This window comes from Salmo trutta, chromosome 20, assembly GCF_901001165.1.
Source record: "Salmo trutta chromosome 20, fSalTru1.1, whole genome shotgun sequence".
NCBI classification, from domain to species: domain Eukaryota; kingdom Metazoa; phylum Chordata; class Actinopteri; order Salmoniformes; family Salmonidae; genus Salmo; species Salmo trutta.
The window spans coordinates 44,002,617-44,026,321 of NC_042976.1; the positions used below are offsets into that span (position 1 = coordinate 44,002,617).

Consider the following 23,705-nt stretch of genomic DNA (forward strand, 5'->3'; position numbering starts at 1 on the left):
ATCAAGATTCGTAATTAATGCGTTATGGAGTCACCTATTATTATAATAATTTAGGTAAAATTATGATAAGTAGCCTACTGCTGTTATCTTTGCAAGGATCATATTTTATTTATAACAAGTCCCATAGGTTATTATAATGCATACTTTTTTTTTTTACAATATTTAAAATGATTATATTAGCGGGACATTAACGTTGGCCCACACCGCCACCCAGCTGCCACTACTTGCGGGATGTCCTGTATACCCTGTGGTCCCTGCCGCTGCATTTAAAAAAAAGACGGTGCATCGGTTCCTACACCACTGCATAGGCCTTCTCTGTTAACCATTCATAGGCTTACCTTATTATCCTTATTATCCTCCATGGTTAAAGTCTATGACTGGAGCTTATGTTCTCATCACGTAAAACTTAACCAAGTGATTACCAAAGAGATAAGGCTATCGCATTTTATACGGTAACTCAGCCAACGTCATAATGTGAAAGAACTTTTACGTAATAAAACAACTTCAGGGATGATCTGTCAATCAATGCGACCAGCGACGCCATACTGGAACCCCATACCACTAAAAAGACCCGTCGAAACAATAAATACTGATGTGTTAGCTACGTTTCCGTTTTTTTTTGTAAAATAATGTGATGAGACAACAAATAAATAAGTAAACAGCCGACAACAATGATGAGCAATACATAACATTGTAAATAAGAATGTGTTCTTAACTGACTTGCCTAGTTAAATAAGCTTAAATCATAAAAAAAAAAATTATAATAATAATCAAATGCAGTAATTTGAGAGGAACAGCCACAGCAAACCCATCTGTGATATTAAGGTGCGCTAGTTGGTTATAAAAGGTGGGTCATACATACAGTGTGTGAGGTAGCTATTAGTTTTTCTCTACACACATATCTGGCAAGGGAGTCAAGTTGACCAACTCATTTGGCCAACTAATCCCAGATAAAGGCTAACAATGCAAATGTTGCTTAAGGTCATTCCATTAAAGTGAACCAATAATAATATGAAACTCCTGTGACAGGTCGAGAAGCAGCGGGAAACCCTAATGGGCTCATCCCCTGGACCAAGTTCTGCAAGGTGAGCATCTCACTGGAAGTTTAGTGTTTTAGCCAACCCGTGTGTGTTTACTATGGGTTGTGTATTGAGTGTGTCTTTACCTGAGCAGAATGTGAATGAGAAGAGCTTTCCCTTCTGGCTGTGGATCGAGGGAATACTGGACCTGATCAAGAGACACCTGCTGTGTCTGTGGAATGATGGGGAAAACATCTCTCCAACTCACATTACTTCAGTATGCCTTTCTGAAGACTAGGTTTACATTACTTTTTTGAAAAGTGACTTTATTGTGCTATAATCCACTACATCTCTATGGTCTATAGGTGTATCATGGGCTTTGTTAGTAAGGAGAGAGAGAAGGCCCTGCTGAAGGACAAGGAGCCTGGAACTTTCCTGCTGCGCTTCAGCGAGAGCAGCCGAGAGGGAGCCATTACCTTCACCTGGGTGGAGGGCTCCAATAACGGTGTGTTTTTTTTTGTGTGCATGTGTGTTTGTAGCTTTGTAGCTGTAGATGAAGGGGAGGAGATGGGTTAAAGAAGGATTTTTAAGCCTTGAGAGAATTGGGACGTGGATTGTGTATGTGTGCCATTCAGAGGGTGAATGGGCAAGACAACATATTTAAGTGCCTTTGAATGGGGTATAGTAGTAGGTGCCAGGTGCATCGGTTTGAGTCAAGAACTGCAACACTGCTGGGATTTTCACGCTCAACAGTTTCCCGTGTGTATCAAGAATGGTCCACCACCCAAAGGATATCCAGCCAACTTGACACAACTGTGGGAAGCATTGGAGTCAGCATGGGCCAGCATCCTTGTGGAACACTTTCGACACCTTGTAAAGTCCATGCCTCGACGAATTGAGGCTGTTCTGGGGGCAAAAGTGTGGGGAGAGGGTGCAACTCAATATGAGGAAGGTGTTCCTAATGTGTGGTATATATACTCAGTGTACATACCAATGGACAGACAAAAATATTTATATTTTAATTGTTTTTACACATTATGAGTATGTGTCTCTACATCTGTCTCAGGTATATGTGTTTCTGTTTGTATTATTTTACCAGGTAAGCTGACTGAGAACACATTCTCATATCACATTGTGTGTGTGTGTGCATTTATGTACAGTTGAAGTCGGAAGTTTACATACACTTAGGTTGGAGTCATTAAAACTCGTTTTTCAACCACTCCACAAATTTTTTGTTTTAACAAACTATACTTTTGTGCATGACACAAGTAATTTTTCCAACAATTGTTTACAGACAGATTATTTCACTTTTAATTCACTGTATCACAATTCCAGTGGGTCAGAAGTTTACATACACTAAATTGACTGTGCCTTTAAACAGCTTAGAAAATTCCCGAAAATGTCATGGCTTTAGATGCTTCTGATAGGCTAATTGACATCATTTGAGTCAATTGGAGGTGTACCTGTGGATGTATTTCAAGGCCTACCTTCAAACTCAGTGCCTCTTTGCTTGACATCATGGGAAAATCAAAAGAAATCAGCCAAAAAAATGGTGGACCTCCACAAGTCTGGTTCATCCTTGGGAGCAATTTCCAAACGCCTGAAGGTACCACGTTCATCTGCACAACCAATAGTACGCAAGTATAAACACCATGGGACCACGCAGCCGTCATGCCGCTCAGGAAGGAGACGCGTTCTGTCTCCTAGATATGAACATACTTTGGTGCGAAAAGTGCAAATCAATCACAGAACAACAGCAAAAGACCTTGTGACGATGCTGGAGGAAACAGGTACAAAAGTATCTATATCCATAGTAAAACAAGTCCTATATCGACATAACCTGAAAGGCCGCTCAGCAAGGAAGAAGCCACTGCTCCAAAACCGCCATTAAAAAAGCCAGACTACGGTTTGCAATAGCACATGGGGACAACGATTGTACTTTTTTTCCCCCTCTGGTCTGATGAAACAAAAATAGAACTTTTTGGCCATAATGACGATTGTTATGTTTGGAAGAAAAAGGGGGAGGCTTGCAAGCCGAAGAACACCATCCCAACCGTGAAGCATGGGGGTGGCAGCATTATGTTGTGGGGGTGCTTTGCTGCAGGAGGGACTGGTGCACTTCACAAAATAGATGGCATCATGAGAAGGACAATTTGGTGGATATATTGAAGCTACATCTCAAGACATCAGTCAGGAAGTTAATGCTTGGTCGCAAATGGGTCTTCCAAATGGACAATGACCCCAAGCATACTTCCAAAGTTGAGGCAAAATGGCCTAAGGACAACAAAGTCAAGGTATTGGAGTGGCCATCGCAAAGCCCTGACCTCAATCCAAAATAACATTTGTGGGCAGAACTGAAAAAGTGTGTGCGAGCAAGGAGGCCTACAAACCTGACTCAGTTACACCAGCTCTGTCAGGAGTAATGGGCCAAAATTCACCCAACATATTGTGGGAAGCTTGTGGAAGGCTACCCGAATCGTTTGACCCAAGTTAAACAATTTAAAGGCAATGCTACCAAATACTAATTGAGTGTATGTCAACTTCTGACCCACTGGGAATGTGATGAAAGAAATAAATGCTGAAATAAATCATTCTCTCTACTATTATTCTGAAAATGTCACATTCTTAAGATAAAGTGGTGATCCTAACTGACCTAAGACAGGCAATTTTTACTAGGATTAAATGTCAGGAATTGTGAAAAACTGGAGTTTAAATGTATTTGGCTAAGGTGTATGTAAACTTCCGACTTCAACTGTATATCTATGAACATATAGACGTCCATTTCCACGCGGTGGAGCCCTACACTAAGAAGGAGCTGGCCGCCGTCTCTTTTCCTGACATCCTCCGCAACTACAAGGTGATGGCTGCTGAGAACATCCCTGAGAACCCTCTGCTCTACCTCTACCCCAACATCCCCAAAGACAGTGCCTTCACACGCTACTACAGCCGCCCCACAGAAGGTAACTAACAAGCTGTTAGAAATGTATGTGTGTTGAGGAAAGATTGAGTAGTTGAAAAAGGTACAAATGGTGTTGAAGACTTCAATTCCAGTCTAAGCTATTATACACAATATATACTGCATAGCATACTTTTCTTATTTTGTTGTGCCACACCCTTTTCCCCCATTTGAAATACTGACCACTGGTAATGCCTTGCCACAGGAGGTTGGTGAGGGGAGGAAGGCTCAAAATAATGTCTGGAATGGAGTGTGTGATGTGTTTGATACCATTCTATTTACTCCATTCCAGCCATTACTATGAATCCGTGCTCCCCAATTTAGGGGCCACCTGCCACCTGTGTTTGGTTCTGATGATAACCTCTAGACGTCTATAACCTTTGACCTTCTCAGCTGCTGAGCCAATGGAGTTGGAGAGTGCCTCTGAGGCTGGCTACATTCAGACGGAGCTCATCTCTGTGTCTGAAGTGTAAGTCTGATTCTTGTTATGAAACACCTTTTACTGTTTTTATATCGTTTTCATTGATTTAAGATACACCCAACAGATCAAATCAAATTTATTTATATAGCCCTTCGTATATCAGCTGAAATCTCAAAGTGCTGTACAGAAACCCAGCCTAAAACCCCAAACAGCAAGCAATGCATGTGAAAGAAGCACGGTGGCTAGGAAAAACTCCCTAGGAAAAACTCCCTAGAAAGGCCAAAAACCTAGGAAGAAACCTAGAGAGGAACCAGGCTATGAGGGGTGGCCAGTCCTCTTCTGGCTGTGCCGGGTGGATATTATAACAGAATATGGTCAAGATGTTAAAATGTTCATAAATGACCAGCATGGTCAAATAATAATAATCAGAGTAGTTGTCGAGGGTGCAACAAGCACGTCCGGTGAACAGGTCAGGGTTCCGTAGCCGCAGGCAGAACAGTTGAAACTGGAGCATGGCCAGGTGGACTGGGGACAGCAAGGAGTCATCATGCTAGGTAGTCCCGAGGCATGGTCCTAGGGCTCAGGTCCTCCGAGAGAAAGAAAGAAAGAGAGAAAGAGAGAATTAGAGAGAGCATATTTAAATTCACACAGGACACCGGATAAGACAAGAGAATACTCCAGATGTAACAGACTGACCCTAGCCCCCCGACACATAAACTACTGCAGCATAAATACTGGAGGCTGAGACAGGAGGGATCAGAAGACACTGTGGCCCCATCCGATGATACCCCCGGACAGGGCCAAACAGGCAGGATATAGCCCCACCCACTTTGCCAAAGCACAGCCCCCACACCACTAGAGGGATGTCTACAACCACCAACTTACCGTCCGAAGACAAGGCCGAGTATAGCCCACAAAGATCTCCGCCATGGCACAACCCAAGGGGGGGGCGCCAACCCAGACAGGAAGACCACGTCAGTGACTCAACCCACTCAAGTGACGCACCCCTCCCATGGACGGCATGGAAGAACACCAGTAAGTCAGTGACTCAGCCCCTGTAATAGGGTTAGAGGCAGAGAATCCCAGTGGAAAGAGGGGAACCGGCAAGGCAGAGACAGCAAGGACAGACGACACACACAGCCCAAAGTACAAGAAAAGGTCAAATGAAAAGTGTACGTCTCTTGTTATGTCAGTCACTGACAGTCACTCACCCATGTCAGCTAACATGTTTTAGATCGGTAAATTAGTCTAGCCAAATATTTCACTGGTAGTAAACATGGTTGAATTACCGACCGGGGGGCACCCATTGATTGATTGTCACTCTCACTCAGATATCATATTTTCTCCTGGTTATGTAACTGTTTGTTGGGTTCTGTTTCTCCTCAGCCACCCCTCCAGACTACAGGACGCCATGCTGCCCATGAGTTCCGAAGTGTATGGAGAGCTGACCAGGATTATTAACCCTGATGAGATTGAAAATGTGGTAGGTTAACAGCCAGACAGCACCTGCCACACACACAGATTAGCGACACTGTGGTAGGTTTTAGCCAGACAGCACCAGCCACACACAGAGTAGAGACACTGTTGTATGTTAGTCAGCCAGCAGTAGCCACACACAGTGGTCGCGTTCCCCTGCTCAGCCGTTCCATGCATCAACCAATGGTTGCATGCTACATCAACTGTGCCACCCGGCACCAGATTGCTATAACATATGTGGTTAGCTGATACGTAAAATAATTATCCGGGAGTAGAAAGATCTGGCATGCATCAGCAACACCTGGGCAGAGGAGCATGACCCACAGTGTGGTAGGTTAGAGACAGACAGCGCCAGCCACACTCAGAGATGAGACAACACACATCTAATCATCATAAAACAACAAAATGTGGAAAAGATGTGAACATTTGAGAAGACAAGACAGCCCTGGGCTAAAATTAGAATGTAAGGTCCTGGCAAATCAGCTGTACCGCTTTATTTCCAAATCTTTCATGGCGAGGGTCGGGATAATTCATGCATTTTTTTTATTTACTATGTGACTGTGCCACTGTGTAACACATGCAATCACAAAAGTGCAGCATTACACTATTGAGATGCAGCCATTTTTTCCCCCTGATCCTATGTTGTCCCTCTCCCTTCAGATGTGCACTCCCTTCCCAAACTAATCTGCCCTCTTCAGGTGGTGCCCAGGAAAATGTGTGTAAGCTCCCGAGCCGAGTACCGAAGATACCACACAAAAAGGATGACGTTTGCAATAGATTTGAAAGCACAACTGAAACTGTATATGTAGTCCTACGTTATCGTTTTATATACACGCATGAGATTTTGGGGCTTTGAGTCCAGCTGTTTGTAATAAGGAATGTCATTCTACACTACTTGTGGGACAGGGTAATATTTTGTTTATGCATATGTAATGTGAACAACAAAAGGGATGCAGAAAGCTGTTCTTCACCTTGTAAATAGATACGATTTTGTAGTCACTTATAATGAGGAAAATGGTTCAGCTGTTCTGGGTCGTTCCACGAAATGAGTACCCTTTTGATATTTTAGTCAGAAATGTTGCACCAATATTGAATTTTAAAAGGATGTTATATTAAATGAAGTGGCCTTTAATATAGACCACATGGAGACTTCAATAAATCAGATGTTTAATATGGATAAAGGCTTGCTAAAGTGCCAAAATTCATCAAATATATCTATATTGTTTTGTGTACTTTTTACCCATTTTTCTCCCCAATTTAGTGATTTCCAATTGGTAGTCTTGTCTCATTGCTACAACTCCCGTACGGACTCGGGAGAGGCGAAGGTCAAGAGCCATGCGTCCGCCGAAACATGACCCTGCTTCTTGACACACCGCACCAATGTGTCAGAGGAAACACCGCACAACTGGCGACCGCCACAGGAGTCGCTAGAGCGCGATAGGACAAGGACATCACGTCCGGCTAAACCCTCCCCTAACCTAGACGACGCTGGGCCAATTGTGCGTCGCCTCATGGGTCTCCCGGTCGTGGTCGGCTGCGACACAGCCCGGGATCGAACCCGGCTCTGTAGTGACGCCTCAAGCACTGCGATGCAGTGCCTTAGACAACTGCGCCACTCGGGAGGCCTCAAATTCAGCATTTTGACACTTAATCCCAACATTTCTCCAAGTTTCTCCAAGCCCTAGTTATTTTGTTGCTTTCACAAAGTCATTCTTTATTTCATGTGAGTAGTGATTCATTTGCATATGTCCCTCATTTTAAGGTCAACCCTGTTATGTAAACTGAGCTCTCGTTTTAATTTGGTGAAACTATTCCTTTTGAATTGCTTTTAAAAGAAACATTGAAGGTCTAATAGTCAAATCACAGAGTAAACGCAGGTGCGCTGGATCTACTTTTTTTTGTTCATTTTCTGTGTTTTGTGGTGGAAAACTGAGCAGGTCGAGCATAACATGTCAACCCTGTTAGCCATAGATAGGCTAGAAGTGTTTATTCCTCTCTCTGTGCATACCTTTGGTTGTGTTGTTGTGGCTTTGGCAGTTGACACCTAATTTACTGACCATGTCTCATCTGATTATTTTTGTGAGTGTTTATTTATGGTATAAATTAATTTTGTTATTCCTTTACTCAGTGTGTGGTTTCCCATTGTTTGTTACAATCTTGAGCCAGGTTGTAACAAGTTATACTGAATTTGTGGAACAACCCTTATATGCAAAGTACTTCTAAACTGTACTCACGACTGCCTGGACTTCATTGTTTCAATTAATTAAAAATAAGAGCTCTCTCACATGCCTGAAAAGCTTTGCTTTTTTTAACCATGTTAATTAAAATATATTTATGTGTACATATTCCACTGCAAGGAGCAATCACACTCTTGCACACCTCTTAACAAATGAACTTGATCATGTATTCCTTAAAATAACAGAAAAGGACATCCATGTACAGTCGTGGCCAAAAGTTTTGAGAATGACACAAATATTCATTTTCACAAAGTCTGCTGCCTCAGTTTATATGGTGGCAATTTGCATATACTCTATAATGTTATGAAGAGTGATCAGGTGAATTGCAATTCATTGCAAAGTCCCTCTTTGCCATGTAAATGAACTGAATCCCCAAAAAACATTTCCACTGCATTTCAGCCCTGCCACAAAAGGACCAGCTGGCATCATGTCAGTGATTCTCTCGTTAACACAGATGTGAGTGTTGACGAGGACAAGGCTGGAGATCACTCTGTCATGCTGATTGAGTTTGAATAACAGACTGGGAGCTTCAAAAGGAGGGTAATGCTTGGAATCATTGTTCTTCCTCTGTCAACCATGGTTACCTGCAAGGAAACACATGCCGTCATCATTGCTTTGCACAAAAAGGGCTTCACAGGCAAGGATATTGCTTGCCAGTAAGATTGCACCTAAATCAACCATTTATCGGATCATCATGAACTTCAAGGAGAGCGGTTCAATTGTTGTGAAGAAGGCTTCAGGGCGCCCAAGAAAGTTCAGCAAGTGCCAGGACTGTCTCCTAAAGTTGATTCAGCTGCGGGATCGGGGCACCACCAGTACAGAGCTTGCTCAGGAATGGTAGCAGGCAGGTGTGAGTGCATCTGCACGCACAGTGAGTGCAAAGACTTTTGGAGGATGGCCTGGTGTCAAGAAGGGCAGCAAAGAAGCCACTTCTCTCCAGGAAAACCATCAGGGACAGACTGATATTCTGCAAAGGTACAGGGATTGGACTGCTGAGGACTGGGGTAAAGTCATTTTCTCTGATGAATCCCCTTTCCGATTGTTTGGGGCATCCAGAAAAAAGCTTGTCCGGAGAAGACAAGGTGAGCGCTAACATCAGTCCTGTGTCATGCCAACAGTAAAGCATCCTGAGACCATTCATGTGTGGGGTTGCTTCTCAGCCAAGGGCGTGGGCTCACTCAGAATTTTGCCTAAGAACACAGCCATGAATAAAGAATGGTACCAACACATCCTCCGAGAGCAACTTCTCCCAACCATCCAGGAACAGTTTGGTGACGAACAATGCCTTTTCCTGCATGATGGAGCACCTTGCCATAAGGCAAAAGTGATAACTAAGTGGCTCGGGGAACAAAACATTGATATTTTGGGTCCATGGCCAGGAAACTCCCCAGACCTTAATCCCATTGAGAACTTGTGGTCAATCCTCAAGAGGCGGGTGGACAAACAAAAACCCACAAATTCTGACAAACTCCAAGCATTGATTATGCAAGAATGGGCTGCCATCAGTCAGGATGTGGCCCAGAAGTTAATTGACAGCATGCCAGGGTGGATTGCAGAGGTCTTGAAAAAGAAGGGTCAGCACTGCAAATATTGACTCTTTGCATCAACTTCATGTAATTGTCAGTAAAACACTTATGAAATGCTTGTAATTATACTTCAGTATTCCATAGTAACATCTGACAAAAATATGTAAAGACACTGAAGCAGCAAACTTGTGGAAATTAATATTTGTGTCATTCTCAAAACCTTTGGCCACGACTGTATAACATTACATTCAGAACTGTCTTTATTTGGAATTTTAGATTGATCTGCGACTATTGGTGACACCTGACTTAAACCATCTGTCCATATGACCTGCAGGGATTCGAACTCTGAGCTAAAGCCTAGACAGCTAACACAAGTTATCAGGGCTCAGGCAAGGTTACCCTTCTTCGAACCACTTCCACTGCAACAGACATGTTATAACAAGGACAAAACCAATGTCAGATTTTGAGACCTGTTCCTCTATGTCTTAGGGTGGTGATTGGTTGGAGGGTTCAAGTCAGGTGTTTCCCAGACTATTAAAGGAGTGGTGAATGAGGTTAAATGTCTGTGGCAACATGTTCCATTATCTTTGTCATTCTTTGGATATCATTTTAACATGTTCTATATCTCTATGCACAATGTCACCATCTCAGTGTTGCTGCAAAACGGTAACAGTGCATTACACAAATGAAAAAGTAATGGTAGAGATAGAAATGGAATGTACAGAGAGGACAGGGTTCTCCAGATATAGATTAGAATGTTAGATTAGAACATTGTGCAAGGTTATTGTCCATTGTGCCAATGAAGCTGTTCTTATGCTACACCCTCGGAGTGTGGTGTCAGGAAAATAACCTCACACTCAACGTCAACAAAACAAAGGAGATGATCATGGACTTCAGGAAACAGCAGAGGGAGCACCCCCCTATCCACATCGACGGGACAGTAGTGGAGAAGTGGAAAGTTTTAAGTTCCTCGGCGTACACACCACGGACAAACTGAAATGGTCCACACACAGACCGCGTGGTGAAGAAGGCGCAACAGCGCCTCTTCAACCTCAGGAGGCTGAAGAAATGTGGCTTGTCACCAAAAACACTCACAAACATTTACAGATGCACAATCGGGAGCATCCTGTTGGGCTGTATCACTGCCTTGTACAGCAACTGCACAACGCATCACCGGGGGAAAACTACCTGCCCTCCAGGACACCTACATCACCCGATGTCACAGGAAGGCCAAAAAGATAATCAAGGACCTGTAACCTGTTCACCCCGCTATCATCCAGAAGGCGAGATCAGCACAGGTGCATCAAAGCTGGGACCGAGAGACTGAAAAACAGCTTCTATCTCAAGGCCATCAGACTGTTAAACAGCCATCACTAACATTGAGTGGCTGCTGCCAACATACTGACTCATCTCTAGCCACTTTAATAATAAAACATTTGATGTAGTAAATGTATCACTAGTCACTTTAAACAATGCCACTTCATATAATGTTTACATACCCTACATTACTCATCTCATATGTATATACTGTACTCTATACCATCTACTGCATCTTGCCTATGCCGTTTGGCCATCGCTCATCCATACATTTATATGTACATATTCTTATTCATGCCTTTACACTTGTGTGTATAAGGTAGTTGTTGTGAAATTGTTAGATTACTTGTTAGATATTACTGCACGGTCAGAACTAGAAGCACAAGCATTTCGCTACACTCGCATTAACATGTGATTACCATGTGTATGTGACCAATAAAATTTGATTTGATTTGATTGAATGTTTTCCCCATAAAACCTACCACTGCTTTGATTTCTAATTTGATCAGTATTGGTTTATGCTGTGTTAAAATTTCTGTTTAAGCAATAAACAAATTAAAAAAGAAAAACTCTGGTTGTAAACTGACTGCAGTAGCTATGTTTTTGGTATCGCTCATGTCATACTGCATGTCATTCCTCAACTGTCTGGATTTTACATTCATATTGGCCCTTCACAAAACTGACACACTAAATCAACAAACTGTTTTTGTACATATTCAATACAATAAGTACATGTCTTTCCATTAATTTCTTAAACTCATTGGAAATTAAATTGAATTCAACTATGCTATAATCCCACTGAATCATGAATAACCCTCATTCAGATGATTTTATATGGTCCTTTACACACCAGCTCCGTGGGAAAATTGGATCCTGGCCAAAGGCACAAGTTCATTCAAAAAGTGTGAGACATCTAGGATGTGTTTTTGACAATATTAATGTCAACTGCCATATGTTTATGTACATGTCCAACTGGTTTCCTCCTATTTTCAGACTAGTGATGCCAGACTAGTGTTTTATCATGTGGCCACAGATACTCCCCTATTCTGTCAGTGGTTCCAGATCTACAACAAACAACTGTGTGCGCATAGCATACAGTATTGAGCAATAGAGAAGTAAAATTCCATTGTTATGAGAAAATCATAATACAGAAAAAGAACACTAGACCAAAAATATACACACATTTTTTAAAAAGTGTCTTGTGCCATCCCAAACAAAGTACAATAAAATGAAATTGAAATGAAAGCTACAGGGCATATGCAGTAGGGTTGATAAAGGTCAAGATAAGTTTGACTGGGACTAGTGGAAGCGTAGGATGTTTGGTAACATTTGGCATCCTAAACTTGTTTACATGTGACAAAGTAGGCTACAGGACCATATAGTGCTTATACCCAAGTGGTGGCCCATAATGTCTTCAGGAGCTACAGTCTTTTTCATTTTTTCCAACCAGGCATTAACCAAGACATATAGCTAGAATGGTATGGAGTGATATTATTGCCAACATAAATTGAATTTCAGATTCAACATCATATCGCTCCATAGACTCTAGTGTGCCTGGTTTGGCCAAAGATTACTACACATTGTGGCCCTCCAGGAAAAAGACCAAACTGCTAAACTATTACATTGAATTATATTAAGTATTGGTCCTTGATATCATGAAATATATTTACTTTATACAGTACATAAATATACAATTTACATGTAGCAGCATATGTATAATAATATCACTTTATATTCCACACCAATGTCACAAAGATTCAATCACACACACACACACACACACACACACACACACACACACACACACACACACACACACACACACACACACACTTGGTGAGGGAAAGGATAGAGGACGAAAGAGGAAAGATACAGCAAAAATAAGCAACACCGTCACCAAAGCGCACAACAAAAGGTAAAGCAAAACACTTACAGTAAAACAAAGGAGTATAAAAAATGTAAAACACATTTAATCAAACACACAGTTCAGAAATAAAGTCATTATACAAAGTCGACAAAAGTCACTCCAAAAAGTGTTTATCCCACCAAAGAAACAGCAGTCTAGTAGAGAGGATACAAAAGCAGCGTGGCGCCATCTACTGGCTTGGATGTCTACACTACAGCAGGCCGCCCAGGTTGTTCTCTGCTGTCTCCTTGTCCTTCTTGGGGGCCTCTTGTGGGTTGTACTTGTTTTGATAGTCCTGGAGAATGGTGATCATGCCGTGATGGCCAAAATGCAAGGCCTCTTCCATTGGAAAGATAATGAGCAGTTGTGACTGACTGGGGTTGGACTGGCCTACAAAGGTATTCGTTTTGGGAACTAACACGACTCTTCAGGTGTGAAAATGCTATAGGGTACAGTTCAAATAAATCCCTCATGGTCGACCATAAGTGTTCTTTTGAGTGGGAGTGCATTGTAGACTCTCACTCAAGTATATGATACAGTCTCTCATCCACCCACACTTACCTACCCACCCAAAACACACACACAGATAAGACAGACAGGCAGACAGACAAAGTGGTCATACCTATCCATGGGAACAGGGGTTCACTTTGCACGCCTCCAAGAGGAAACGCACCACCTCTGCCTGTCCTGAAAGTAGAGCAGATGACTGTTTGTTTCTTAAATAACCCTCACACTCCTACGCACTTTCTCTCTCACACACTGCAGCAAAGACGTCAAACACGACACAGTGCAGTTACCAAGGGACAACAAATTAACCCTACGACACAGAGGGGGTCTGCCAAACACTCCCAGAGGACCCTGACACACACACACAATCTGTCCCTGTTTGTGACAGGAAAAGGAGGCTGTGAGAAGTACCTTCTGCTGCTGCCACATGTAAAGCCATCCTGGAGTCACAGTCCCTCTGCTCCATGTCCATGGAGGACAGAGCAAATCTGCAGACATACAGAAACAGGTCAGCAGTGTCACGAGATGGACGATAACGGACAAAGAAAGAAGAAGTAAGTCAGAGATGCAAGAGATGATGTATCACTATGAATGAAGATCTAATCATTCCATTGTCATGAAATTAACATTATTAAAAATATATATAATTTGCATATCATGGACAGCAGGACTTTAGTTCTGTTGTACACACTGAGGGACAGTCATTATTTTTGGTGTGTTTCTGTGAATGTGTGTGTGTGTGTGTGTGTGTGTGTGTGTGTGTGTGTGTGTGTGTGCGCGTGTGTGTGCGTGTCTGTGTGCGTGTGTGTGTGTGTGTGTGTGTTAAAGAAGAGAGTGTGTAAAAGAGTTGCATACATTACCTCCTTAGTGCTGAGATATCTCCGGTGTAGGCGGCAAACACGAGGTTGATGACAGACTTGACCTGGAGAGAAAAAAGAAAGCAGTTTGTGGAACCAGGCAACACACACAGGCAGCCAGGGGGTGTGTGGGGGACATGTGCCAGCTAAAGGAGAAGCAGAGTCAAACCCATCAAATCAGGACTTCTGGATACCAATAAACTTCTAACAAAACCCCAAGGCTATGGCAGTATTACTTTATTTATGTGAACCTGAAAAATATATGGCAGATTGAGGGATTTCTCGTTTACTGTAATAACATGAAGTAAAATGCTACAGTGAGCCACTCATGAAGTCAGCAATAACTAGGAAACTAAATAACTAAAAACGAATATATTGCCATCACTAAGTAGAGCTGAAAGGAATACTGCTAAGAATGCAGTTGTAGTGCATTGTTAGTCTTGACAGTTCTTATTACCCCATTATAATGTCTAAGCAGGGGATATTGCCAGCCTCGTTAGCCAATGTTTTCTATTTTAAGGAGCACCCAGTCATGTTTGAGGAGCTACCAGTATCGATTACAGACCAAATACTATGGTTGGATTCTGGCAGTTGGTTTTTAAAGAGTTGATTGGCTAAATAAAGGTAGAGATGAATATATTGGGTGTAACACTATGGCACTAGCATAGAAATAGAGTGATGGAATACAATTTGAGCTTATTCTCTTTTGGTCCATTCACAATACATTTACTTGAAGTTCCCATGCTTTAACAGACTACGTGTGCGTTTTATGGGAGGGAAAGCAGTCTAAATTGAGGGCCTTGCTGTATTGCAAAGTTATTAGTCTGCAGTAACCTTCTCTAATCTAATCTGACAATTAACCACTAGAGGGTGCTGAAACATTACTCAAGGGATAGTGACATTGCCTGGAGTAAATTGTCTCGTGTTTTTCCAATTGGATGTTGGTGGTGGTATTGTGGGTAGAGCTCAAAAGCTTCAAAGACATAATTATGTGAACCTCTGTTTGGACCGGAATTAGATGCTTTATATATCAACTGTACTGGAGCTAATGAAAATAGTGAATTAAAAACAAAAACAGTAAACAGTGCTGGGGAATCAAAAGCATAAAAACCCTTGCTTCACATTCACAACAAACCAGTAAAAACAAATCAATTAATACATTTCTCAATTAATGACAATATGGAGTTATCACCAGTTTAGAAATGTTTTACTTTGGGAAGAACAGTTGTGAAGAATAAAATATCTGATGCATTTTGATAGGCTGCACAATGCTTTCCAATGCAGAGACACAACTGCCCAGAACAGAATATAAAGGAGCTCCACATCACAGTAGAACACCAATCAGAACAGAATGAAGCAGGGCAAAACTCAGCATAGACCTAAGTTGCATAGAGCAGAACTGAACACAGAAGAATAGAGTAGAGCACGGCATTTAGCAGATCAGTTGCACACAACTCGGGAGCAGAACAGAACTAGCTAGACCAGAAAATAACATATACGAAATGAGATAGCAGTAGAGCAGAGAGGTCCGGGAGGACCACATGAAACACTCACCTACACCTCTTAACCATCACTGGGCTGCATTCAGCAGGGCACAACATTGTGAAACTTTCAGGTAGGATATATTGTGTAGAACAAATATGCCACTCTGACATGTAGAATAAGAAATCATGTCAGCTCTGTTCCTACAGAAAATGGCTCTGCTCTATATACCAATGTTGTCATGATGTCTTTAAATAATCTTTCCACATCTTTGATCAAATTAACACAGTGGTGTTGTGCTCACATCTTCACGTCTAGATACATGTTGGTGCAAGACGAGGGGATGTTGTATAAAATACCAGTCAGATTTGGATCGAACCGTTCTGGATGAAACAGCACTGAGTAATACTGCAGTGAATCTCACACCCAATTCCATCTCTGAGATTTTTGCTGTGGATAAAGCCCCCACTGTGTGTCTCTTTTCTGCTATCTCCTGAATCTTCACCCCCAATCCCCATCTAAAAAAAAAGACTTCAAATCAATGAGAGATTGAGAGAGGTAGTGACTGAGAGAGGTAGTGACTGCTTCTCAAAGAGAGTGAGAGTGCACATGGTGTGGTACAGCCTGAGGGCACCACTCGGGAGGCTGAAGCACAAGCATACAGACCAAGCTCACACAGGTCAACCACAATGCATTCTGGGGGTCTCTTCTGATTAGTTCCATTTACTCTGATCTCAGGGGTGAAAGGGTGCTCTGCATTCCACACAAGACCCCTCCCAAATCACTCACCCCTTCACCTCTCCGTTACCAGCTCAGGTTGAACTGTGACCTGAAGAGTCAAGCCTAGTCACAGAAATGTTTTCAAACTTTTTTATGGCATAGAAATGACCCGGTATTTACTTGGAAATTATATGGTAAAATGGTAATTACATAATAATAACCAAAAAGTTGACTTTAAATTACTGATCGTTACAAACTGTTTAGGATTTATTAAAACTGGTAGCTACCGTTTTAGTACCAACCAGATACGTAGTTACCAATTGTGTTGAAAGTAAGTAACAGAAAGGACCTATTGATACCACATAATGTTCTAGTAAATGAATACCAGGTGAATACCAGTGCAAACAATATCGTAACATAAAGTGCCATCACAAAATCTTCTGTTAGCCAAGAAAACTAAGAAAGGCTGAACAACTTAGTTTCAGTTGAGTTAATTTGAGTTAAAACCTTTTCAACTCTGAACGGTTGTTTTGGACCCGGTACCGAGTACGGCGAGTTTGGGGAGGAGCTACAGCCCTCGTCTTTAAAAATATATATAACTCAAATCTTATTGCTGGCAATGTCATAAGAATCTCCCACCCCCACCACCTACCCCCATAAAGGCTATAAATCACGCGCTATGGTCATATTCAAGGAGTTTGCAATGTAGGTCAAGTCACAAAGTGCAGACATTTAGTATGCATGGAAAGGGTACACCCTGATGGTCATTGCATTTCCTTCTCCATCCACATTACCTTGTATGCCTCCTTCACATGCACCGTTGATCTATTTCACTTGTTTACAATAGGAAAAGTGAATAGGGAAATAAGTTTGAAGTTTCCTCACCAGTCTGTGTCTTATTTCAAAACCCTCGCCCCTCCAGAAACCTCTTTCTCAATGCTAAGGATCCGGATCTTGTTCTGCCAGACTACAGTTTGCAATAGCACATGGGGACAAGGATTGCACTTTTTGGAGAAATGTCCTCTGGTCTGATGAAACAAAAATAGAACTGTTTGGCCATAATGACCATCGTTATGTTTGGAGGAAAAAGGGGGAGGCTTGCAAGCCGAAGAACACCATCCCAACCTTGAAGCACAGGGGTGGCAGCATCATGTTGTGGGAGTGCTTTGCTGCAGGAGGGACTGGTGCACTTCACAAAATAGATGGCATCATGAGGGGGGGAAATTATGTTGATATCCTCATATTGGTAGGGGGCAGTATTTTCACGTTCGGATGAAATACATGCCCATATTAAACTGCCTCCTACTCAAACTCAGAAGCTAGGATATGCATATTATTAGTAGATTTGGATAGAAAGCACTCTGAAGTTTCTAAAACTGTTTGAATTATGTCTGTGAGTTTAACAGAACTCATATGGCAGGCAAAAACCTGACGAAAAATCCTACCAGGAAGTGGAAATCTGATGGATGGACTCTTTTCAAGTCATTTCCTATCAAACACTCAGTGACTCAGTAATCATTGTGCACTTCCTAAGGCTTCCACTAGATGTCAACAGTCTTTAGAAAGTTGTTTGAGGCGTCTATGATGAACAGAGACCGAACAAGAAGGCTGGGAAGTTGGTGACCCAGGGAAGGACATCAGTTCATTGGCGCGCATTCACGCGAGAGGTAGCTCTGTTCCAAAACGTTTTTCAAGACACTGGTTTCGTCCGGTTGGAATATTACTGAATTTTCACGTTCTAAAGGCCCTAAAGATTGATGTTTTACAACGTTTGACATGTTTGAACGAACGTAAATATAACTTTTTTTGACTTTCCGTCGTGAAATTTTCGGCGCGCTTCCTACATTTGGAGTAGCTGAACTGAACGCGCGAACAACAAGGAGCTATTTTGACATAAATTATGGAGTTTATCGAACAAAACAACATTTGTTGTGGACCTGGGATTCCTGGAAGTGCCTTCTGATGAAGATCATCAAAGGTAAGTGAATATTTCTAATGCTGTTTAATATTTTAGATGACTCCAAAATGGCGGCTATCTGTATTGCGAAGTGTATTTTTCTGAGCGCAGTACTCAGATTATTGCAAAGTGTGCTTTCCCAGTAAAGTTATTTTGAAATCTTCCACAACGTTAGCATAAAGGAGATGTTCATCTATAATTCTTTGAATGACAGTTTAATATTTTATCAACGTTTATGACAAGTATTTTTGTAAATTGTACTGCTTATTCACCGGCAGTATTTGAGGGAAAATATTTTCTGAACGTCATGCGCCAATGTAAAATGCTGTTTTTAGATATAAATATGAACTTTATCGAACATAAAATGCATGTATTGTGTAACATGATGTCCTAGGAGTGTCATCTGATGAAGATCGTCAAAGGTTAGTGCTTCATTTACCTGTGTTTTGGGTATTTGTGTTGCATCTAGTTGCTTGGAAAATGGCTGTGTGGTTATTTATGTCTATGTACTCTCCTAACATAATCTAATGTTTTGCTTTCGCTGTAAAGCCTTTTTGAAATCGGACAACGTGGTTCGATTCAGGAGAAGTGTATCTATAAAATGGTGTAAAATAGTCCTATGTTTGAGATATTGAAATTATTAGATTTGTGGTTTTGAATCTGGCACTCTGATTTTTCACTGGCTATTGTCAAACTCAGTCCCGGTGACGGGATCGGGTTGTCGTAAGAAGTTTTTTAAATTGAAGCAACATCTCAAGACATCAGTCAGGAAGTAAAAGCTTGGTCACAAGTGGGTATTCCAAATGGACAATGATCCCCAAGCATACTTTCAAAGTTGTGGCAAAATGACTTAAGGACAACAAAGTCAAGGTATTGGAGTGGCCATCACAAAGCCCTGACCTCAATCCTATAGAAAATCTGTGGGCAGAACTGAAAAAGCATGTGCGAGCAAGGAGGCCTACAAACCTGACTCAGTTACACCAGCTCTGTCAGGAGGAATGGGCCAAAATGCAGTCAATTTATTGTGAGAAGCTTGTGGAAGGCTACCCGAAACATTTGACCCAAGTTAAACAATTTAAAGGCAATGCTACCAAATACTAATTGAGTGTATGTAAACTTCTGACTCACTGGGAACGTGATGAAAGAAATAAAAGCTGATATAAATCATTTTCTTGTCACAACGTCCACAGAAGTTGGCGCCTCTCCCCGGTTGGGCGGTGCTCGGTGGTCGTCGTCGCCGGCCTACTAGCTGCCACCGATCTAGGTTTCTGTGTCTTTTGGTTATGTCTGTTTAGGTCTGCACCTGTTTTGTGTTAGTCAATTAGTGGGGTATTTAATTTGTCTGTTTCGTTTGGGGATTTGTGTGGGATTGTTTGTGTGTCATGCCTTTTGGGCACGTAGGGGTATATTGCATTTTCCTATTTACACTGCGTGTTTTAGGCATTAGGGTTGCCGGGCTGCGTCCTGTCCTTTAGTAATTTTTGGAGCTGTTCTCTACTATTCTCTCTCTCTCTACTATTATTCTGACATTTCACATTCTTAAAATAAAGTGGTGATCCTAACTAACCTAAGACAGGGAATTTTTACTAGGATTAAATGTCAGGAATTGTGAAAAACTGAGTTTAACTGTATTTGGCTAAGGTGTATGTAAACATCAGACTTCAACTCTACCTAGAAGTGTACACTATTCTTATGTTTTTTTTAATGTATCTTAAATGTAAAAGTAATATAGTCAACTATACAACTTCTACACGTTATATCATCCAATAATATATAATGAAAAACACTCAACATGAGGAATTAATGCAATTATGTTTATTTAAAATATTTATTTTGAAATATAGATTAGGTGGTCTTCCTTTTATAGCAGGAAGTAAAGGGGCTGGACAAGGCTTTGCCTATAGCTGAAAACATCCTGGAAATGAGCGAACGCTTCCTTGGTTTCTTCTTGGTGGAGCATACACTCTCTGTTTGGCAGGAGTCTTGATCATTGACAATTGCTGGGGGGAAAAAATGTAAACATAACATTTTCTTTAACTGACCCTAGTTAGTCTGAAGAATTAGTATTGCATTATTATTATTTAAATTGTAATATTCTACATAATTTACAAATGTAGGGCGGCAGGTAGCAGTCATGTGATATCCATAGATAAGGGCCTAATGAATGTATTTCAATTGACTGATTTCCTTATATGAACTGTAACTCAGTAAAATCTTTTAAATTGTTGCATGTTGCGTTTATATTTTTGTTCAGTACACATTTGAGTGTATTGACTTACCTGTTTCACTGACGGCAGGGGTCTGGTTCTGGGAAGGTGTTGGAGTGCAGTGGTTCTTCTTGTTGACCTTCTTTGTACACTGGGTAACAAACAGTCATTTGTACAGTAGGAGAAATTCCACACAAAAGGTATCAGTGTTTACCATCATACTGTACGTATTTAATAAAAATAATCTTTATAATTTGTATTTTGATGACATATGTACCTTTAGGTTGAGTCCACAGAGAGCGCTGAATCTTCCTCTCTTCTTTTCCTTTTTACCAGTTGTTGGAAGACTAGAATTACCTACCTCGTCATTGCCAAGTGCATTGTGTGATGGCAACTGGGTCATGGAGGGAGGTGAAGAGTTAGCCTCATTGCATTTAGTTAGTAGTTCCCTAGTTAATGATTTGACCAGGGCATCGTCAAATGCATAATCCGTTGACTTCATTGCAACCTGGAGCATCTTCTCTAACCCGAATTCTTGAAGAAGCCCCTTGTAGACAGCCTTGAAAATCTTTTTGATTTTCAGATTCTGGGGGTAGGCTTGAGTTGGTTCAAGGCCTGAGGTGCCACAGAACTCAGACAGAATCCTCTTTGTGAGAACTCTTGATGTTTCACCAATGTCAGAGGATTCCAGTAATGTGATAGGGGTAGGGATCATTGACAGCAATCTAACAATCAGTAAAAGTACCAAAGAGGTGTAGTCATTGCTAGTGGAGTCAAATGATGTATATGTATCAGAGTCCATGGCTGATGGAGTTGATGGATGCACAGAGACACTAGACATCTCCAGATCTTTGTTGTCCATCTTGGATTCCACCTCTCCTAAAACTTGAATATCCACAGTTCCACCGTTGTGTGTGCTGCTGCCAGACAGAGAGGGTCCAGGCAATGATTTGGCACTAGACTGACGGCTAGTGGTCATAAGAGCCGGTCTGTCAGAGTCAAGTGTTCCAGCATCAGTTGGGGACAACCCATTGATTATGTTCATCAACTCTGATAATTCTTCTGATGAATTGGAGGCCACAGAACAGGTATCCATGACCTGATTGACCATTATATTGGTGAAAAGGCTCTTTGTGTCAGAGTAAACCTGTGAGGAACTAATGGAGATGGCAGAACAGCTCGGGATAAGCCGACTTGTGTCCTGCAGAGAACCATCAGAGACGATAGTTTGGCAGAAATCTGATCCTTGTGATGGTGGAGGAAGCCAGGGGACAATCTGCTGTAGCAGACGTTTTATTGACTCCTTAGCAAAGGAGTACACAAGGTCAGATGGAAACTCCCTGGATTCTTCAGAAGCATTCAATCCTGTCTTCAGCTTCAAAAGAATAGAGTCAGACACGCTCTTGCCAGCTGGCACAAAAAGAGCCTGGGGGGTGTTGTGACTTTTTATGAGCTCATAAACTTTGTCAGTGAGCTCATGTGAGAAGTTCTGAAGACCATCCCTGGGGCTGAGTCTCGCAAGTCTTCTTGTCAAAGAAGTGACATCATCTGCAGTGGCTATGTGTTCTGTATCTTCTCTTGGAATGACCTCCATAACAGTGTCAACTATGGCAGAGATGGTTTGCCTTGTGTAATTTGTTGACCCTTGTGAATGAGTTGAGGAGTCACTCATATCAATGACCGAACTCCTAATGATAGGACAATAGCTTTCAACAGGCCACTCATTGGGGACTGGAGTGCCTGGAAGAGAATTTGTAAAATCACTCTGGGACCCTCTGGTCATGGCAGAGGTGATGGACAGGGAGGACTTTGAGGAGGATGGCCGATGTATCTCGTGTCCATCAGTTCTCACCATGTCAACATCCTCCAACATGGAGCCCACAATGGAACGAGTCAAGAGGCCTTTCTCTGAGGTGCTCATCCTCTCTGACATAGACACTCTCCTCTGGATTGTCATCAGAGTCTGACTAATTAAGGATTTGGAATAATTTACCATGCTGGCCTGGCTGCCTTCATGTTCACTGTAAGTCATTTGTGTAGAAGTAGCTGTTCTGCATACGGATTCGACATGTTTGGGGGCCTCAACCACATTGTCTAGGAGGACCGGTTGTTGCTGGGCAAAAAAATCCTTGACCTTGGTGAACACATTGTTGAACAGGTTAACAGTGCCTTGCCAAATTATCTTTCCTTTCACATTGGCCCCATTGTGAACACTGACAGGAAGGGTTGAAGCTGACAGGGATCTCTCTAACTGGCCAGACACTGAAGCATCAGACATTTTAGTCATCTGGGTGAAGCTATTAAGGTCTTTAGTGATATTTATGACGATGTTGGATGCTGCAGAATTGGTGTGCAGAGAAGAGGTGAATAAAGATGGAGTTCCACTCTTCTGAAGGATTTTGACATCTCTATCGTCACCATCATTACTGGACTCTGCACAAATGTCTGCACTTCTACCATCAAGGCTGGCATTTACAATGCCAATCAACCCTGATTGAAGGATCCCACCAGCCATATGTGAGGCTTTAGTTTGAAACTCCTCAGTACATAGTTTGTCAAAGGCTGTGGATTTAAGACTTCTAGAGAATGCTTCCTCTTCATCATTGTTGATCTCACCATGCAAATTGTCCTGTGTATTGACAGCATAGTCATCAACAGATAAATATGATTTGGAGGCGGCAAGGACGTCAATCTGAGAAACAACGGCATCCAAAAACTTGGACAGGTCTTCTGTATCTCCTTTTAGGCTAGAGAGGCATTCCTCCATTGATTCCTCAGAGTGATACACAGTGAGGATCTCACTAATGACCTCCTTGGTACAGGTTTGAAAGTCCGCTTGGATTTCAAAAGAATCACTATTACAAGTCACCTGAGAATCTAAACTTTCACTGGAAGCCTGTTTGAGAGTCTCATCATGTATTGGTGTAACACCATCGATGACCTTTACAGAGTCTTGGCAGGGAGTGAGAAACCGCCTCAGCATTTGTCGAAATCTATGATATATAATACGAGCAGCAGAAAGGGTGCTCCCTTTTGAAATTCTGAGAATTTCAGGTTCATGTGTCTGCATGGACTGAACAATAGTATCCACATCTGTTACAAAAGTGTCCAGTAATG

At 41.9% G+C, this 23,705-nt stretch overlaps 3 protein-coding genes and 1 long non-coding RNA gene across 6 annotated transcripts in view; 1 reads left to right on the forward strand and 3 right to left on the reverse strand.

The window, feature by feature from the left end:
- LOC115156133 (uncharacterized) overlaps window positions 1–23,705 on the reverse strand; it is an 80,008-nt gene that overhangs the window by 11,034 nt on the left and 45,269 nt on the right. For 2 of the 3 annotated variants that reach the window (XM_029703449.1, XM_029703448.1), the window contains exon 1: window positions 339–885. The exons of the other annotated variant lie outside the window; for it this stretch is intronic. In XM_029703449.1, coding sequence (XP_029559309.1) covers window positions 339–362 — 24 coding nt within the window. In that variant the 5' untranslated portion in view covers window positions 363–885. Of the gene's footprint in view, window positions 1–338; window positions 886–23,705 lie in introns of those variants that run through there. 3 annotated transcript variants of the gene reach the window in all.
- LOC115156139 (signal transducer and activator of transcription 1) lies at window positions 1,008–7,053 on the forward strand. Its single transcript, XM_029703458.1, has 6 exons — window positions 1,008–1,085; window positions 1,385–1,524; window positions 3,794–3,979; window positions 4,369–4,444; window positions 5,783–5,879; window positions 6,533–7,053. The coding sequence occupies exons 1-6, from the start codon at window positions 1,054–1,056 to the stop codon at window positions 6,554–6,556; spliced, it is 555 nt and encodes a 184-aa protein (XP_029559318.1). The 5' UTR covers window positions 1,008–1,053; the 3' UTR covers window positions 6,557–7,053.
- LOC115156141 (uncharacterized) lies at window positions 11,409–13,810 on the reverse strand. Its single transcript, XR_003868192.1, has 2 exons — window positions 13,777–13,810; window positions 11,409–13,545 (listed from the first exon to the last, which is right to left on the reverse strand). It is a non-coding gene; the product is annotated as an uncharacterized LOC115156141 (long non-coding RNA).
- Window positions 20,182–22,559, reverse strand: LOC115156135 (uncharacterized). The gene is made up of 3 exons (XM_029703451.1): window positions 20,866–22,559; window positions 20,661–20,739; window positions 20,182–20,381 (listed from the first exon to the last, which is right to left on the reverse strand). The coding sequence occupies exons 1-3, from the start codon at window positions 22,543–22,545 to the stop codon at window positions 20,227–20,229; spliced, it is 1,914 nt and encodes a 637-aa protein (XP_029559311.1). The 5' UTR covers window positions 22,546–22,559; the 3' UTR covers window positions 20,182–20,226.